Below are 13,561 nucleotides of genomic sequence, written 5' to 3'. Positions count from 1 at the left end.
AGGAAATCCACACTAACCCACATTCTTTTCTAGAACGGCAAAGAAAAAACATCACTATCATCCATTCATCTGTAGATAGATAAGGCTATTTTTGTTATAAGTTATTTTTGATTCAGTGATTAATCATGTAATCCATGTCAGAAGAACCAGAAAATGGTCCACACTTTCAACTGAAAAACCCCCCCAAAAATTTTAACTTTAATGATGAACCAATTATCAATATATTTAGAGATTTGTTATAGATTATGTTATATATAGATTACGACTATCTTAACATAGATACATTTCATATTCCTAATATAATAAAATTTAATTTCTATTTTCTGTTTATTATATTTGCCATAATATTTATTAAACATATTATGAATTTAGTGTGCAAACTTATGTTAATTCACTTCCCACTCCTAGTTATCACATGATGCATTCCCTGTGATGAACTTATTCCACTCTTTTAGTTTAACTTAGTTTTCCATTTAAAAATCCAACAGATCATTGGCGTTAAGACAAATGCTGGTTTAAAAACCTTAGATAATATTAAGTATTTTATTGTGTTACCTTGACCCTTTCTTCTCATCAGCTGTCTTGCCTTAGCCACTGTTGCCCAATCATCCTTATCAATGTTTGAATTCAAATCTCAGTAAGCAAACATCTACTCAATTGCTCAAGGAAACACCAAATCATCCTCTGTGGTGAACCTTTTTTTAATAGATTACTGAGCATGAGCGAAACAGACCTAAAGGTGTCGGTGCAGCCACCAGGGGCGCTAAGTTTCACTCGTCGTCTTACCGGTCTGTCAGTCCACCGGAAGTGACCTGTCAAAAAACGGAATAAACCACTGGATCTCCAAGCTAGGTAGCCAAAAAATAACAACAGAGGATTATTGTTTGTCTGCATGATAACCCCAAGCATTTACATTTAAAGACAGTAATCTCTGTGTATGCCAGGTAAGCTACATTACAAAAGGTATTCTATGCTAGCTTCTTCACAGTACGTTTCTTTCTGACTTTAGCTTCATTGCTAACATGGAAAGCCCAGTTGGCCAGTTTTAACGTTAACGTTAGCTAGAAGGCTAACCTTGCTCTTAACGCAGTTCTGGTATCAAACTAAACCTACAGGGCAAAGTAAAGCGTAAGTTGAGTAGTTTATATGTCATTTCGCTTTTGGCTGCCAGCATTATCGTGAACGGGGCTTGTGAACTAACAATGCTGCAACGTTAAAGCAAAAATAGCTGTATGTGTTTCATGATGGTTCTTCCTATTGGACCTTGCCCACCCTTTTCTGTCATACAGCTGGTAGGCCAGTACATTTATTATCTCATCACAACAGAAATGGCTTCATGTAAACTATAAAGCTATAGCATCCATCTGTGCTTCTTGACAGAGCAGCTAGATGTGGCCCCCCCTTTCCTCAGTTAAAATCAGCTGTGACGTTTTGCGATGGACCACTAAGATCCCTCCCTGAAATCACACTCAAGTATTATCCTCTCCTCTCTTCGGAAAAGAGCAAGGGATGTGAAAGTAGAGGGAAAATAGCACTTGAGCCGTGTATCCTTGTACCGAAGGTGAAACACTATAAATTTTTAATCATGGCTTTGAGCAGGCGGCATTCCTATACCCCCAGGGTGAGTAACAGACACTAATTATCAAATAATGTCTTATTTAGTACATCAATGCTAATTTTGATAATGCATTTGATCAGTAGAAGTTATTACATTATACTAATTAAACATACTAAAAGTAAGGGTTTATTACACTCACCGGAAAGTGGCTGTGGGATTCACCTCGTTGCATATTGTGTCTTCATCAAATAAATTGTGTAACAATATAATTTGGGTAAACTTAGATTATCCTGTAGAGAAGATGAAGGTCTTGTCCATATGTTTAACCCATAGGCAAGCTTTTGTTTTAATCTGAAGTAGTTTTTACTCTAGAGGATTCTGCAAAACTCTTTCTCTGCTTCTCTGAAACTAACAAAATCCTGTGTTACAGCTGATATCATAGAGCTGTGATAAACCTTTTCTACCCAGTGTTCTGCCCTGTGGTGTAAAACTGAGGCTGTGTGAATTCACATGTCCCTACAGCTCCATTAAAGGATTAAACTCTGCTGCAGTCCTAGTTTGTTCTGAATGAGCATCTTTGTGTGAGCAAGGCAGAGATATGGCTTGTTTATTAGGAAGTCTATTGTGGTCCAGGGCATATGACTAAGTGCATGAGTGTGTTTCTGTGCTTTACAGCCTTAGGACTCTCTTGTTACTGAATATTATTCATTCCCAAAAGTGCTCTTAATAGCTGGAGCATGGAGAATAATGGGGCATTGTTATACATAAAACAATGCTGTTTTTTGGGTCTTGTCCAGGTTTGGTTGACAATATTATTATATATTATATTAAAAAACTCTTTGTATATCTAGCATACATAGTCTTACTAAGCTAAGCTTATTTAACCAAGATTAATTAATATAGAAAAACATACCATGCCTAAGGAATTCTGAACTTTAAACAGCACAGTACTGGTATGTAATGATCTCACCTTCCTTTTTCATGGCCTCTACTTCTCCTTCCTTACTTCTCATTCTCGTTGGTAACTCACTTTCTTCCTCCACTTTCTCTTTCCCATGTTTTCTCATCTTTTACCTTCTTCTCCCCATCTTTACTCTCCCAAATCCTTCAGCTGACCAGCCCACTGATCAGCAAAATGAGCAGTGCAGGAACAGTGGAGAGTGGTAAACCTCCAAAGGTAGGTCACTTTTCAATACACACAAGAGGAATAAAGAAATATAAATAAATTCATTTCTATCAAGTAGCATATAACAACTCCGTCTCTTTTCATGTCGTCTCTACTTTTCCTTACCTAGATTGGCTCTATAGTAGAAGTGACAGGGAAGGGTCAGCGTGGCACTGTCGCCTACATCGGCGCCACCCTCTTCGCCTCCGGCAAATGGGTTGGTGTCATACTGGATGAACCTAAAGGCAAGAATGACGGCACCGTGCAGGGGAAACGCTACTTCACCTGTGAGGAAAATCATGGAATATTTGTCAGACAGTCGCAGGTTAGTCACAAAAATGTGTTATCGATTTGCTCCTGCTTCTGCCCCTGCATACATGTTGTCCTGATCACATGTGTCTGTGTGTACAGATCCAGGTGGTGGAAGAGGGCTCCAGTGCCACCTCACCAGATACTCCTGAGAGTGGCATTGCCAAGACACTGAAACAGAAAGGTGAGTCTGTCACATTTGAAATTCATGCTTTAGAACCTCAAAGTAAATAGTAATAACAGAAAATAAATAATAAAACATGTTCTTAATTTGTTCCCTCCAGACATTCCAGAGACTCCCAAAACATCAAAACAGGTAGGCAACCGTCGCCTAAATCCATTTTAAAGAGTGGTGATATATATACTGTATCAACCCTCACTGTGTGACGTGTCCTTTGCAGTGTGTCCATGACCAGAGCTGCTTTGTGTAAAAATATTTACACAATTTATCTCTTTTTTCTTTTCAATGAAAACAAGTTTCTGTTTTGCCTCTGAGCTTTTGGGTTGATGTTTCATTTGTGTTTTTCTGAATACCTTTTTCAGACACCGGTGAATGTTAAGAAGGTAGACATATTTAAATTCAGCACATTTGCTTTGCCTTGGTTGTTGTTAATCACACTAATGTGGCAAGTCATTCTTTGCATTTAAGTTACCTTTTCACCTGTTGCACGGGACATAAAGACATCACCTGCCATTGTAGTTTCAGTATATTTTCTCTTTTTCGTTTTGTGCACCAGACGTTTGTTTTCTCACTTTATTTTATTTACTTTTTATTCTGATGAAGGAATCCAGCATTAATATTTAAGAGACCAAAACTGAGACCGTCTTAAGGTCATCATGATGGTGTCTTTGTCATTCCCCTTGGCTTCACAGTGACGTTTTGCCAGTGTATTAACTTTGTTGCATGAATTTACATTTTATTCTGCTCCTTTGCCTTGAGTCTTCAAGAATAACAGTTCTTTAAAATGGTGTTAAATGGTGCATGCAGCCATCAAAGCTGTGATCAATGGAGATAAACTAACAGTGGGTATGCTTCTTATGTACTGCTAATCTCTTATCTTGCTTCACGACTGGATGTGTGTGTATGTGTGTGTCTGTCCCTCTCTTTGCAACTCACCTCCTCCTCCTCCAGTCTTCTACCCGCCGCTCTGCCAAGGTGAGCTTGTCTACAGCAGACAGGGGGAGGTCAAATAGCATCAAAACAGAGTGATTTCAAACAGCAGTTAATTCTGAAAAGTTTTGTTGTTTTCATGTTTTAAATGCCCTGAATGCTTCAAAAGCATTTTTGTCTGGTTTGATAAGTAGGACATACTTTAGAGTAGATAATCAAGATTATATTAGTGTAATGTTGAGATTACAATTACAGTATTTATATAGAGCTCAAAACAAATTCTGTTGGGAGGTGTAGACTGCAGGTGGCCCTCCTTCAGCTTTGTTCCAATCTGAGGAAATAGTACTGAAATACCTTCTTATTTAGACGAAAAAGGATGTCCCAGAGATACTATGTCCTACGACACAAAGCAGCATGTGTGGTAGTAACATCTTTTTATCTTCCAAAGTTAGTGTAAAAAGCTGGTGATTGTCATGCATTTGTACCCATTACATGTTTAATATGAGAATAATTAAAACACTGACTTGGTAATTGATGTGTATAAATAGGCAAACAGCACCACAAGGGTCCATTTTGTAACAGCATGGCTCACTTTGCAGCTGAGTTTTACAAATAACCGTTGCGAGTCCTAACACAGTCTTTATGATCACACTGTGGCAGTGGAGCACGCCACGGCTCACGCCTGCCACCTCCCTCCCCTCCCTCTTGGTACGTCCCCCTGGCCGCCCCAGCCTGTCGCTCATGGTATGCTCTGTCCTATCCAAGTACCTCAGCTGTCGCCTCACAGGGAGTGGTGAAATGTTTGGTCACTGGAAATGGGTGAATTTATAGTCCCTCATGGCAGAGATACAGGACTCTACCAGTTACACAAACTCTAACCACTGTCTTTCTGACCGTCTAGAAGAACATTTCATGTGGGGAGTTGAAATGTTTCATGCTTATCATTTAAGCTATGACAAGACGAATACAGCAGCACAGCTGGGATATTCACTCTCCTACTTGGTTCATTAAAGTTGAGTGGTCACTGTGGGGGAAGCTCTTGTTTTGTCACCTGGACTGTATATTGACATTCACATACTTAACATGACATAAATGATGCTTCTACAATATGTAACACTGCAGTGGATTAATTCACTCTCTCACACTTTCCTTCCTCCTGTCTTTTATCTCTCATATTCTTCCTCTTGACACCACCGGACACTTACTGTCCTTTGTCAACAGGCATCTCGTGAGACCCTGTCGTCGTCTCTGTCTGGTGATGTCAGTGAGGTGGGCCTGTCCTCTCACCAGGGTGCACTGGGAGCTCCTGTCGTGCCTCAGCCCAGCGGGTCGCCTGCGGCATCCACAGCCCCAGTCCAGGCTACTCCGAGCAAGGTGGGTCACTGACAATTAGAAGAGCCAATTGTCGTGTCAGTGGAACAAATTATGCCCATTAAGATCTATAATCAAGAAATATTTCATATTTTCATGTGGAATTCATTACAATATCAGTATCATGTGGAATTGATCAGTATACAGTATCCCATCTCCATCATTTTGTTTCTGTTTTTCCATATTTTTCATTATTTTAATGAGCTTGTCCCATTTCATCCATGTTGTCATTGTTTGACCAGGTGGAACCTGCCATTTCCAAACAGGTAGAGTTTTCTAATGGCTACATGCATGCTGGTGACCCCTGGCATGAGTTTACTAACAAACTCGTAACATCAGTGGGCAAAATGACTCTCAGCACATCTCCTGAGTACTTCATTATGGTCATGTAATCTCACAGTGAATTTTAGGGTGATGCTGCATGGTTTAACTTTTTGAGACACTGAATGAAATACTCAATTCAACCATCGTACTCTGAGTGAATTCAAAGGCTGAAGTCACTTAATTGAGGAAATGATTTGTAGTTGCAGCAAAACCATCTTGTGAGTTTTTGGTGGTGGGATTTATCTGTGTTTTTATGTTTTTTTACTACCTCTAAATAAAATCTTGGGTAATAAATGGAGTCCTTAAAATTTGCTTAAGGTTGCACATTTAAACTACAGGATCTTTCATCTTACTAACCTGTTGTGTCCTCTTGCTCTCCCATCTTCTTTCTCAGGAGGAGGAATCACTGCGAGCTCAGGTCAAGGACCTAGAGGAGAAGCTGGAGACACTAAAGATGAAGCGGACAGAGGACAAGGCCAAGCTGAAGGAGCTTGAAAAATACAAGATCCAGCTGGAGCAGCTTCAGGAATGGAAGACCAAAATGCAGGAGCAGCAGGCTGAGCTGCAGAAACAACTGAAGGAAGTCAAGAAGGTATAAAGAGAATTGAAGCTAATGATGAATCTGTCAGAAGTTTGAACTACAGTGTTATCATGGTATTTAAAATATATTGTGACAAAGATGCAATTAATACATATTTGTAAAGTATGAAATGGATGCTTTAATTTGTACTTTGTTTTGTACCTCCAAATTCCAGGAAGCCCGTGAGGCACAAGAGGCCAAGGACCGCTACATGGAAGAGATGTCAGACACGGCCGATGCCATCGAGATGGCAACGCTGGACAAAGAGATGGCTGAGGAGCGAGCAGAGTCACTGCAAGTGGAGGTGGACAGTCTGAAAGAGAAAGTGGAGGAGCTGTCCATGGACCTGGAGATCCTTAGACATGAGATTTCAGAGAAAGGTATATGCTCTAAATTAAAAACCTCTTAGTCTCTTGCACCTGTGTCTCTCCCTCTGTCTTTCTTTCTTTCGTCTTATGTCTCTCCTGTATTTATATAATGCTGTTTTCTTTTTTTCTTCTGCAGGGTCAGATGGAGCTGCCTCCAGTTACCATGTCAAGCAGCTGGAGGAGCAGAATGGCAGACTTAAGGAGGCGCTGGTCAGGTCAGTCAAATGTTTCAAAAAAAGACTTTTGACTAAAGTATAAAAAGTAAAAATATTACTTGTTAAATTATCAGCAGTGGTTGTAATAATATTAATACCATGTGGTATGCTCATATCACAATGTAGGAACTGTACACAGTACATTTTAATAGAAACAAGAAGAGAGAGAGACAAGATGATAAGATTTAGTTGTATGTTGTAGATGCCAGGACTTTGGTCTGCACCCAATTAAAAAAATCTTGTTCTGATTTTGCTGTTCCCCCTCAGGATGCGTGACCTGTCTGCTTCAGAGAAACAGGAACATGTGAAGCTGCAGAAGCAGATGGAGAAGAAGAACACTGAGCTGGAGACTCTGAGGACTCAGAAGGAAAAACTGCAGGAAGAACTCAAGCAGGCAGAGGCTACGATTGATGAACTGAAAGAGCAGGTAAAGTCAGGGAGGGAATCTTTTTATTCCCTCCATCTAAATGTAGGCATTTAAAAGAAGAGTGGACTCTTGGCCTCTTAGAATTTAACTGTACATATATGCTTCCCTGTGTGTGTGTACGTACTTGTACCAGGTGGATGCTGCTCTGGGGTCTGAGGAGATGGTTGAGACCCTGACGGAGAGGAACCTTGACCTGGAGGAGAAAGTCAGAGAGCTGAGAGAAACAGTCACTGATTTGGTCAGTGCAGCTCTGTTTATGATTCATCTTCAATATTAACACAAGTTAACTTTTTCTATTATCTATCCATTACATTGTTTTCGTAATGTGCAAGTGTTTACAGTTTGATTCCCATTTTACTACATCTCAGACATTATGGTGTAAGTATGGTCACAGCCTTAGGTCCTTCACAGAATTTTTCCTGCACCAACAGGAGGCGATCAACGAGATGAATGATGAGCTCCAGGAGAATGCCAGGGAGACAGAAATGGAGCTGAGAGAGCAGTTGGACCTGAGCGGTGCCAAAGTCAGAGAGGCTGAAAAAAGGGTGGAGGCTGCCCAGGAGACTGTCGCTGATTACCAGCAGACCATCAACAAATACAGAGAGCTCACCACCAGGCTACAGGTGGGTGGAAAGAAGGCAAAGCACTCATGCTATATGAAGCGAGCTTGACGTGGACACATTTTCCCTACATTTTGTGCAAGTGGACGCCCTAAAGCTGTATGTGCCTTTTTTTCCCTTGTACATTAGGATGCCAACAGGGAGCTGATCAGCCAGCAGAATGCCAATGCTGAACAAGTTCAACAACCACCTGCAGAACTATTTGACTTCAAGATCAAGTTTGCAGAGACCAAGGCCTACGCCAAGGTAGGAGGCCTGGATTAAGACTGATAGGATTTTACTTCGAGACCAGTGTGCTCATTGTCCTTCATTCTCTTACTTAAAAAATGAATAATTTGTGTCTTCAGGCTATTGAGATGGAGCTGAGGAAAATGGAGGTGGCTCAATCAAACAGACAGGTGTCCCTCCTCACCTCCTTCATGCCAGACTCCTTCTTCCGTCATGGTGGAGATCATGACTGTATACTGGTCCTTCTGCTTATCCCCAGGCTCATCTGCAAGGTATGAAGCTGTGTGAGACTTCATTTACATTCTGGTTGTTCTGCTCTGTCTGTTTCTGTAACTAATACTGTAGGTGTTTGTATCCTTGTACCTGACAGGCTGAGCTGATCAGCAAACAGGCCCAGGAGAAGTTTGACTTGAACGGGAACCTGGCGCAGGGGACTGAGTTCCGAGGGTCTCCTGGAGAACAGCGCAGTTTTGCCTCAGGGCTGGTGTACTCCCTCAGCCTGCTGCAGGCCACCCTGCACAAATATGAACAGTATGCACCACAGCTCCATCACTTATGTGTTAGGAAAAAAACTGTCTCTAGGATGCTGGAAATACAAGGAGAATCATATTTTATCACAAATATTATATCTGACTAGAATAATTAGAATCTGTGGCCGTAATAATAAATAATATAATCCTTTATTCACTAACAATACTCCTCTACTACCTCCACTCTTTTCCTCTTCCCTGCCCTGGTTCTAGGGCTCTAAACACCTGCAGCGTGGAGCTTTTTAAGCGCATGGGTACACTTTACTCTGAAATGAGCTTCCATGAGCGTTCCCTGGATTATTTCATCGACCTGCTGCATAAAGACCAGCTCGACGAGACTGTTAATGTGGAACCCCTGACTAAAGCCATCAAGTACTATCAGGTAACAAAAACTTGGTGGTTTTACATTAAATTAAGTAAAATTTTAGTTCAAATTATTAGTCTCTAATAAACAAACATCTGTGAATTTAATCAGATAGCAGTGTTTGTTATAGAAGAGAAGTAACTCAATGTTGTTTTGTTTTCCAGCAACTGTACAGTGTCCATCTGGCAGATCACACTGAGGACTGCACAGTGCAGCTGGCTGACCACATCAAGGTACTTAAAGCTTCTTCAGTGGTGAAATATTCTCTGTCAAGCAGAGTAAAACATGGCAGTAGGGTTTCCTAACTTCATCCATGTTCCCCCTCTCACCTCCAGTTTACCCAGAGTGCCCTGGACTGTATGGGGGTGGAGGTCGCTCGTCTGCGGGCGTTCCTGGCAGCAGGTCAGGAGAGCTCTGGCTTCGCTGTGCTTCTGAAGGACCTGGACACTTCCTGCTCTGATATCAGACAATTCTGTAAGAAGATCCGCCGCCGCATGCCTGGAACAGATGTGGTTGGAGTCCCCGCTGCTCTCAATTTTGGACCACAGGTATGGCGGCTCCAAATGAAAAACCATACACATACATGGTGATAGGAACATACATACACATAGTAAAGTGCACTGTGGCAATTGAGCTTAACTAGCTTTGAGCAAGTTTTTGTCTTTATGTCATGTATGACCAAGACACTGTCCAATAATTATTGACCTTCTAACGCACACATAAACATGAGTGATCTACAGTATAATGTGTGACTGACATGTCTTGTTTCATCTGGCAGGTGTCAGAGACGCTGACCGAGTGCAGGCGCCAGCTGACCCGTGCGGTGGCCGTGCTGCAGGAGGTGGCTGCGGCTGGAGCTCAGATGGTTGCTCCGCTGGCAGAGCAGGAAGGTCTCAACGCTCTCAGACTGGAGGATATCGCTTGCAAGGCTGTGGAGCAGGTACTGTGAAAAATTATGTACTATTTCATAGTCACTCTGTTGGGAGCTAATGAATGATCCCCAGCACTCAGTAACTATAACACTCAGTTTTGCTTTAGGAATATAAAGATAAATGCCAGTTTTGGGAGAAGTGGACATGGATAGTTGGCTTTAGGTTGGCACCAGGTTTTTGGGTTATCTCCTGTTTTTTTTATCTAACTCTGCCCTCTTCTCTCATCCAAGGTATATGGCTCACAAGGCCTGAGTGCCCCAGAGTGTATGCGTCAGTCGTGCAGCTCCGTCATTGCCACCATGAACAAGATGGCTACAGCCATGCAGGAAGGAGAGTATGATGCTGACAAACCTCAGGGCAAGGTATTTGTATGCCTTAGTTTTTCCACATAATTAAGATTCTGAAATCACTTCTTCCCCATTCAGTTTCTCACCTTGTTATCATATTTCCCCCGCATACTCAGACTCCTCCTGCGGAGATACGAGCAGCCAGCGTCAGGGCCGAGATGACTGATGCTGAGGGTCTAGGAGTTAAACTAGAAGACAGAGAGACGGTCATCAAGGAGCTCAAGAAGTCTCTCAAGATCAAGGTAACAGTGAAGAAAACACCTGCAAAAAACCTGACTGCTGTTTCCTCTGAGAAATTGAGTTTTGTAAATAAGCCTGCTGAAACAGAACAGGCATAACTGATGATGATGGCTGTACCTCTCTCCCACAGGGTGAGGAACTGAGTGAGGCCAATGTCCGTCTGAGCCTGCTGGAGAAGAAGCTGGACACCTCCACCAAAGACGCAGATGAACGGGTGGAGAAGATTCAGACCAAACTGGATGAGAATCTCGCCCTGCTGAAGAAGAAAGAAAAGTAAGAACCATAAGAAGCAAACAAGTTACTGGCACATTTTAACACTGGAGGCCGATCTCAGTTTCTCATCTTTCTCTCACTTGTCCTTTTTCTCTCCTATGCTTCTTATTTTCCTCCTCACTCGCCCTCTTTTCTCTTCATCTTCAGGGAGTTTGAAGAGACGATGGATGCTCTGCAGGCTGATATTGACCAGCTGGAGGCAGAGAAGGCAGAGCTGAAACAACGCATCAATAACCAATCAAAGATGACCATTGAAGGCCTGAGAGGCCCGCCTGCCTCTGGAATTGCCTCCATTGTTCAGGGATCTACAGGAGGTAAATTACTGCAGATCGAGTTTTGATTAAAAAAATGTGATGGCCTCTAATTTAACCAACTGATGATGAGGTAATGTGTTTCCTGCTGGTGTATTTGTACTGCTAAATGTGTTATTCCCACCGGACACCAGTCAGATTTGGGGAATCACAAAAAAAGTCTCCAAATTCTGAGAAAAAAGACACGAGAGAAGTCAGAGGAGAAGCACAGGGCATCATAGTGATTAAATGTCTCTCACCATTCTCCCTTCCATCCCTCTAGCAGGTCTGCCTCCATCCATGGCAGGGCCGGTGCAGGTGGTGGACTCCCCTCTCCTCAGGCTGCAGGTTGAGGCTCAGAGACTGGGCATCAAGCACCTGAAGAATGAAAACAACCGACTCAAGGTACACTGGTTGAGACTTGGTATTATTATATTTGTATTGTACTGTATTATTGAGCTAGATGTGTATTTGCTTACAGGCAGAGAAGATGAGAGCCCAGCTGGCCTCCCTGCCTCCACTCTGCCCCCCCAAACTGCCACAGGTGTCCAAAGAAAGCTCCATGCCTCCAGAGGGACTGAACACTGGCATCTATCGCAGGACTGACCAACTGCTGGCTACACTGCTCAAGCTGAGCTCAGAATTTAAAGTGGTGGACATCACTGGGAAGACAACAGGTGTGTGTGTGTGCGCACACTTATTTAACCTTTTTAATAAGCTACTATTTAAAATAGCTTGCTTTTTGGTCTGCTTTTGGTTTGCTTTTGGTCACTGGAGCTTCATTTTCTGTTGTTCCTCTCTTCCAGTTAGTGCCAGTGCCCAGCTCCTGGAGCAAACGGCTCGACTGAAGAACCTCAGCGACGCTTTGGACAAACTCAAGGTAAGAACCTCAGAATTAAATCTCTCCTCCTTACCATGTCAGCAGGCTGACAGCAACATAAAAACCAAAAATATGAAAACTTCTGTTTCAGGGAGAAGTAGCTGAACATGTAGTCGCATATCAGCCTGGAGCGAAGGCTTCCTCCGACTTCGCCACCTTCCCCGTCTCCTCCTTTGTTAAGGTAAAAACATACAGTGATTAAATACACCATCATTTTCAAGACTGATAGTTTTATGTTTTGTACTCTGTGAACGAAATGGTATGTTTGCACATATAAAATTATATCATGTGTACTTACCTATGTTGTTTCTCAGGCCAAGGAAGAGAAGCAGGGAGGAACAACATTCGTAGGACGTGTTTCCATTCCATGCAACCGTGGACAGGAGCAAGTGCACCGCCTCGTCCTATCACAGCAGCAGCTGCAGCAAGTGCACTGCCTCCTCATGGCCTAAGACGGCGTGCCGTTCACCCACAGCCAAGGCTGATGGCACATCAAGAAAAGCTTTTGTTCTTTACTCTCATTCCAGCTTCCACTTCACTTCAGCATTCTCCCCTTTATTTATCTCTTTTACCTTTTCAATATTCTCAGGAAACTGTATCCGGTATTTGTTAAGACTATAGCACTAATAAAAACTGGGGCACAGCAGTGTCTTTATATTACACGTAAAACTGATTGGTGTTTGATTATATTGAATTAAGTCCAAATGGATTTGACTCCTGAATGTCACAGTATGAAGGTGTCATGTTTTCATCACTAAAACAGTTTGTATGCACCAATTTTGCCAACTCTTTGTGGAAATGGGGAAAACTAACAAGTCATTTTTACTGTACTTGCACCTCTTTAGTTTTTTTCTCTTTGTATCTTTTGTATTTGTAGTAATTCAGACAATAAAAGTAAGCACTCTACTTCAGAGTAAGAGGCATTATTTATGAATGGGTCTGTCCATTTTCACATATAAAGTTTAATGCCTGTATAACATCTGTAATGTGCTGTTGACAGATATTAGCTGCTCAAAGGTTTACAGTCTAAGGTTGAAGGCTGAAGGTCCACTGCCAGTTTTGGTTGTGGAGAATGGCAGGTGTAGGTGAACTGTGTGAAGTCTAGGGAACCAGTTTCTTTAAATTCTTATCTCATTAACTTAATTTTGTTTAATGTGGGATAGACTGCCTTCTGCCTTACAGTGACAGGCTACAAAGATCTGTGTATGTACATTACATGATGACATGCTAACTGTATCTGGCGATGCCAAAGTAATCACTTTAATTTGATACTGATCCCAGTTTATCAAGTAGAAAGAAGTTATTCCCTCCTTAATTAGGAACCAGATCTTGATACAAGGACTTTCTAGGAGTTCTACAGCCAGAGCTATTTTTATACCACAGGGTTAAGAGAGTGTTATCAAAATGTAGCAGAATTACATTTTGTTGG

At 42.0% G+C, this 13,561-nt stretch overlaps 1 protein-coding gene across 5 annotated transcripts; it reads left to right on the top strand.

Annotated features, from left to right (window-relative positions):
- Positions 1–790: 790 nt before the first annotated feature.
- LOC121176991 (dynactin subunit 1-like) lies at positions 791–13,038 on the top strand. Of its 5 annotated transcripts, XM_041031169.1 has the most exons (32): positions 791–944; positions 2,670–2,735; positions 2,854–3,048; positions 3,135–3,216; positions 3,317–3,348; positions 3,576–3,596; positions 4,165–4,188; positions 4,804–4,887; positions 5,365–5,517; positions 5,757–5,780; positions 6,233–6,430; positions 6,594–6,798; positions 6,923–7,001; positions 7,269–7,428; positions 7,562–7,666; positions 7,860–8,051; positions 8,178–8,294; positions 8,396–8,548; positions 8,647–8,807; positions 9,020–9,188; positions 9,335–9,403; positions 9,506–9,718; positions 9,949–10,110; positions 10,333–10,464; positions 10,566–10,691; positions 10,820–10,962; positions 11,110–11,276; positions 11,536–11,657; positions 11,734–11,929; positions 12,059–12,132; positions 12,224–12,313; positions 12,447–13,038. In XM_041031169.1, exons 2-32 carry the CDS (start codon positions 2,694–2,696, stop codon positions 12,582–12,584), a joined length of 3,828 nt encoding a protein of 1,275 aa, XP_040887103.1. In that variant the 5' UTR covers positions 791–944; positions 2,670–2,693; the 3' UTR covers positions 12,585–13,038. The 5 variants fall into 5 exon arrangements, with proteins under 5 accessions (XP_040887103.1, XP_040887100.1, XP_040887099.1 ...); XM_041031166.1 differs by lacking the exons at positions 4,165–4,188; positions 4,804–4,887 and having other exon boundaries at positions 11,539–11,657; XM_041031165.1 differs by lacking the exons at positions 4,165–4,188; positions 4,804–4,887.
- The last annotated feature ends 523 nt before the right edge of the window (positions 13,039–13,561 follow it).

This window comes from Toxotes jaculatrix, chromosome 23 (genome assembly GCF_017976425.1).
Source record: "Toxotes jaculatrix isolate fToxJac2 chromosome 23, fToxJac2.pri, whole genome shotgun sequence".
NCBI classification, from domain to species: Eukaryota; Metazoa; Chordata; class Actinopteri; family Toxotidae; genus Toxotes; species Toxotes jaculatrix.
The sequence above is the reverse complement of the archived record's forward strand: the minus strand, read 5'-3'. Positions and strand labels throughout refer to the sequence as shown.